The 5,868-nt window shown below is 40.5% G+C and overlaps 1 protein-coding gene across 3 annotated transcripts in view; it reads right to left on the bottom strand.

The window, feature by feature from the left end:
- Nucleotides 1–348: 348 nt before the first annotated feature.
- ccnl1a (cyclin L1a) overlaps nt 349–5,868 on the bottom strand; it is an 11,890-nt gene continuing 6,370 nt past the window's right edge. For 2 of the 3 annotated variants that reach the window (XM_032504614.1, XM_032504623.1), the window contains exons 6-10: nt 3,426–3,525; nt 3,162–3,266; nt 2,706–2,959; nt 2,408–2,506; nt 349–2,030 (exon numbers count right to left, since the gene is read on the bottom strand). In XM_032504614.1, the coding sequence (XP_032360505.1) occupies nt 1,556–2,030; nt 2,408–2,506; nt 2,706–2,959; nt 3,162–3,266; nt 3,426–3,525 (1,033 nt within the window). In that variant the 3' untranslated portion in view covers nt 349–1,555. Of the gene's footprint in view, nt 2,031–2,407; nt 2,507–2,705; nt 2,960–3,161; nt 3,267–3,425; nt 3,526–5,868 lie in introns of those variants that run through there. The other variant, XR_004327625.1, reaches the window with a different exon arrangement.

Below are 5,868 nucleotides of genomic sequence, written 5' to 3'. Positions count from 1 at the left end.
TGAACACAACACTGCTATTATTTTGAACATACCACTTTCATTTACTGATTCAATTACACAGAATGAGCAGCATGCATGTTATGACTGTTGGTTTTCTATGATTTTAGTAAATTTGCCATGTGCCATTAACTTCTACAAAAAATACGATTTATGAGGTTAGTGATATTGGATTTCTATCATTTTGAACACAACTGTAAATCAAATCATAAACACAATCTTGACTAATTATAATTTAGCCGCTAATTTCAAGTCAAACCCCCATTTGATAATACTCAGAAGAAACAGAACACGTTATTTAATATGATTCATTTCTTTACAACAGGCACCAATTCAATAAAGACCATACAGTTCAGTGGCATAACTCATTTATTATTGAATAAAAATTGGACATGAACACATGCAGACTAAAAACCAGTGTAACAAATTGACAACCCTAAAATTCTGAAGTTAAGTCTGCATCCCCTGCTGTAAAAAAAGAAAAAAAGAAAAAGAAAAAAACAAGTCTATAACCAGTCAGCTGTTTGGAAACTGTACAAAACAGCTTTAGCAACATACATGTCCAAAAAAAGGAAACAAAACCACTCGCTCACCAGTCCCTTAATGTGCAAACATACTGATCTTTCCTGAATGATCGCTTTTATTTTACATTTATTCATTCGATCTTTCCACTGAGCTGTTTGCTTTTATAAATCAAAGCGTTCACATTGTCAGCAGATATTGATCCATCTTTACACTGTAAATAAGTTTTGTTTTCCCAAAGTCCATAACTTTACATGTAAAACTAAGAACAAAGGGGTAGGCTAGAGAGATGGTAGTGGTGTGTGTGGGTATCATGGGAAAATTAAGAAAAACCTATAGGTGGAAAGGACAATGACGGGTCTAGGACTGATGTCACACTTCACTTGTGTGTTCCCTCAACCACTGATCGTGTCTGACCAGGTTGAGGAAAAGAGGACAGTAAACCTATAAATCTCAGAAAGGTCCACTGAATGCTGGTAGATACTGCCGCAGGCTGGGTTCCTAAGACACACACATTTAATCTATAACACAGCATCAACCCCCTCTGCCGAATATCAGCTACACGTGTGCTTCTGATGTCAAGGCTTTATTACAGTTTTTCATAGGGACATTTTTTTTAAGAAAACTAAATATTTATATGTGGCTTAGGACAACAATAATTGAACAGAATCTACCCCCAAATGAAACCAAACAAGGCAAGTTCTCTCAACCATGGTAGAGGTGCAGCATCTGGCTTCCAGAGCTGCATTGAGTGTGCCAATATTTATGTAAGTTCTTTGTCAACAACCCCCAAGAAATGTTATTTGACCGGTTGAAGGAAGCAAATATTTAATTAACCTTATTAAGAACTTGCAAGATGCGTCTTTCATTAAATGAACAGACCAAGTGTCACACTGATGTTTGCAGTCAACTGTATTTAACAGCATTCAGAGAACATGCCAAACCTGATTTTGTTTCAAGTATACTGAAAATACTTCAGTGACCATCAGTCCTAGAACTATTGTGTGTGTGTGTGTGTGTGTGTGTGTGTGTTGTCTCAGCGGCGGTGACGGCTATGTCCTGAATGCCCACTGCTGCTGCTGTGGTGTTTGCTCTTGTGGCTACGCTCCCGCTCTCTGTCCCTGTCGTAGGACCGAGACCTCTCCCTCTCCCTCCGGTCGCCTCGATGACCACCTCCTCGCTCGTGTTTGTGTTTCTTTGTAGAGAGGTCAAAGGAACTACGGTCTCTGTCCCGTTCCCTTTCTCGGTCCCGTTCCCTGTCTACTTTGACCGGAGTGCGAGACCGCGACCGAGAGCGTGAGCGCTTCCTCTTGTGACCAGATCCTCCACCGCCACTGTTGTTGTGGCGTCCGCTAGGCTTGGAGTCGCTATTGCCATGGTGGCTGGTCTTGGACTTGAGGTGGGGGAGAAGGGGTGAGGGCGGATGTCGTCGAGGCGATGGACTGCGACTGTGAGAGCGAGAACGTGAGCGAGAACTGTAGGTCCCTGAGCGACTGCGTCTGCTGTTGTAACTGTGGAAGCAGAAGAGAAAAGCGATAGATAAGGAATATATACGGCTAAATAAACAACTAGAATTACAACATTTCACCTTTGTTGTGAAATGTTACATTAGTGTATGAACTCTCGAGCTATGGCCAAAAATGCACAGACATTGACCTCTAAGATCTAATTAATTCATCCTTCCAAGAGATTCATTCAAGGTGTTTTTGAGATATTGCGTTGGATGGACGTACAACCCAAAAAAATATTGCCTTTGGCCACGGCTGTTGCAGAGGCATAAAAAGGCAGGTTAACACATCAATAATACAATCGAGAGTTATACTATCATACAAGTTAACACTAAGACAAGTAAACTAAGATTGTCTTTACATATTGTAAGTGATCTTACTGTCTGCGCGGGGAGCGGGATCTAGAACGGGAACGTGTTCTTGAACGAGATCCACTTCCGCTCCTGCTGTTCCTTCCGATCTTTACGTCTTTCCTTAATCTGAAAAAGAAAAAGAAAAAAGTAGACTCACGAACGACACACTTTTAAGATAAATGGCACTACGAGCCAGCTCCTACTCCAAAACAAAAGATAAAAAACTTAATGGAGGCAAAATAAAAGTATTACGGAAAGTCTGGATGACTATAGCTGAAATATCATATACTGCTACTAATATACTGCATGGATGTTTGTTTCTTACCCATTGTGTGGACTCTTGTTGATCTGAGTCCGGCTGTCTGGATCCTTCTTAACTGGTTTGAGGGTCTGGGGGTTTGGGGACTTCTCTTCCACCTTGATCACATTTGGGGAGCAGGGCTTGGAAGCAGGAGAGAAGCCACCCAGTGTGGACAGTGCAGGGGTACCATCAGGGTTCAGGCCTTTGGCTTTCAGCTTGACCTCTGCTAAGAACACCTTCCTCCGCTCTACCTCTTTCTCCAGCTGGTCATAGTTGGGCTGGGAAAGAAATCACATTTCTGTCAGTTTACACATAAACATTGAGTACTGGCTACCACATCTGTAAATGACTCCGTCTACGAGCATGCACAGAGACGTTAATGCTCAACGCATTGTTTGGTGCAGTATTCTCCAAAACACCAGAGGGCGTACAAACAAAATAATCTGAATTTATTAAAAGAATTAAAAAAAACAACCCTACCTTCTTCCTGGTGTAGAGTCTAAGGGTGGTAATGCAGACCTCTTTAACATCATCATCACTGGCTCCAAAAAGCAGGTACCAATTAGGTTTGGATGGCAGAGGTATCTGGGAAAAGCACGCACAAAAGGCTACATTTGGAGGGACTATACTGTATAGCTATATATAGAGGATTTGATGTGACAGCATTTAGTGCAAAAACAAGGCCGAATAAATAAGCATTAATGGCAAGGTGATGACATGTTTTAGGTAAACATTTCCTCTTACCTGCAAGGCTCGGGCAGCGAGGAATATGCAGGCACAGGCAATAGTCTCGGCTTGGAATCTCACAAACACATTTGTCCGCAGGGTGTCATTCATGTAGTTCCTATGAAGGCAAATGGAAATGCAAATAGAAACAAAAACATAGCATCTTCTCACCCATACCCACATCTTCTAAGATGTGTCACAGCTTTAACCATAAATTGTTACTGTAGGTTAATAATCTGCAACATTTGTCTATAGTGCCAACACATTAGCAGGGCTTTATAATAATTCTTCCCAATTTCTGATAAAGAGCTAGATTTTTCATTCCCAATTAAATCCTAGCCAATTCTTGAAACTAAGAAATCTTCACCACTCAGAATTGTGTGGTGGGTGACTTCTGAACAAGCATCAATATTAACTGCTCACTGATATGCTGGAGAATAGGCACAGAGAGCATGTTAATCACAAGCCCTGACAGCTACAAGACAACACATTTTTAGTTACAGTGTGTACAGTTAAGTGTGATTTTCAATTCTATCTTTAAAATTTAACTTTGTCCATTTCTCTCTCTCGGGCATCCATGGGAGTGCTGTATGTCACAGGGAAAGCATGAAGACAGAAATGGGAAATGATCTACTGTAGATCTGCCAAGACCATTTTACCACACTGTGACCTTAGAGTAGCTAAAGACAAATGACGATTGAAACAATGACACATGCCTTGTGTGTTTGTGGAGGGAGAGCATGCAGGCATACAGATGCAACCCATCATCAAGAAGCAAGACTTCCGACAATGCAGTTTCTACTTTGTTATATCTAAGGGAATAGGGGGAGACACAGCATGTATGATAGCAAGCACAACAGGTAGATTTTGGGAGTCAGTGTCATGTTGATGTAATCAAATGATGCAACACTGGACTAATTCTCAGACAACCTAAAAGTCTGTATGTTTAGTGTCTGAGCCATAGGGATTGCAACATTTCACCTTGATTCAAAGGTTCAACTGCAACAACGTTTTAAGTTAAACAAATGCTTTCCAGCAATGATTTGAAACTGACCCCCATAAAACCATGATTGTATTTGTCTGCAACCCCATTTCCTCTATGACTTATTGAAAAGACATTAGGTCACGATCTATGACCCACTACTTAGGCTGGGTAAAATATCTGATCTCAACACAGATTGTCAGTGGGTTGTCTGGGACAATGCGTAAAGTAGATTAGCCATGGGAGAGCATTAGGAAAGACAAAATGGCCAGGATGTGACTCAGGCAACTACAGGGTGTTGTGAGCATCTATGTCCTTAAGAAACATAGAAGTCTTTTAAGACAAAAACGAGTGATAACAAAAACATGATGGTAAAACCCTGATAAACTAACTCAACGCCGATCCTATCCAGATTATTATTAGGGCTGTCAATGCAAATTTGTTTAACGGCACTAATGTCTTGATGCATTCACTCAGGTTCTGTTATGATCATGAAGCCCAGGTAAAAGTACGGTTTTCTGGTTTATCAGTAAAGTTTGAACTACACTGCAGACCGGAGTCTCTAAACGCGTCCAACGGGGATTGAATGTGCATCGGTATGTCCACGTTATGTATTAACCATTGCTGAATTATTATAAAACTATGATAACACAGGTCACGTCTGTCGCCCACTTACTGGCACCGTCTCACTCACTCACGTCCTTTTCCTGAACAAAACTGAACATCCAGTTACTATTTTTCTTTCGTGATTCTTAATTCAATGATATTGTTTATTGCAAATTTAATAATTTCTGCTATCTTTTACGTTTGACACAGCTAAAATAAACCACAATTACTGCACAACGGAAACACTGCTATGAGGGTTTCTGGACATTTTACATTTTGTGGTGTTAACTGATTGATTTCCAATAATAAATATCTATATTTACACATTTGAATAAAACATTTTGTACTACGGTGTTGATATTGTAATTAAATACTCAACAAATATCTCTTTAAGGTACATTTTGAAGAAACAGAAAAATGTATCACGATTAACTATGGACAACGCAATTAAATATTTAATAGATTGACAGCCCTAATTATTATCAAAGGAACTAGATCCACCAGGCTTAAATACTACAACTGATCACAAAGCGGTGAAACGTCCATTATTCATTGGTGACACTCCAAATGCATACACCCATTCAAATGTGTACTGCTCCATTCGCCGCAAGTACTCATAGAAAACCTGCTACACAGGGATTACTTTAAGTCTAACCTGCCTTCATCAAATGACCTGCCCTGCACTTTGGCAGGTCAGTGTGAAACTGCTATGCCAACGCTACTATACAAAACACATGGCCGTTGGACTCTGACTGCTGCGTGGGTGAAACAGGTCCTTGGGAGGCAAAACCGGATCAGCCTGTAAGACATACACATGTCTGGACACCACGTCAGTTGGGGACAGGACACAGTATACTACTGTAAATACTAAAA

The sequence above is a fragment of the Etheostoma spectabile genome, chromosome 3, assembly GCF_008692095.1.
Source record: "Etheostoma spectabile isolate EspeVRDwgs_2016 chromosome 3, UIUC_Espe_1.0, whole genome shotgun sequence".
Lineage (NCBI taxonomy): Eukaryota > Metazoa > Chordata > Actinopteri > Perciformes > Percidae > Etheostoma > Etheostoma spectabile.
The sequence above is the reverse complement of the archived record's forward strand: the minus strand, read 5'-3'. Positions and strand labels throughout refer to the sequence as shown.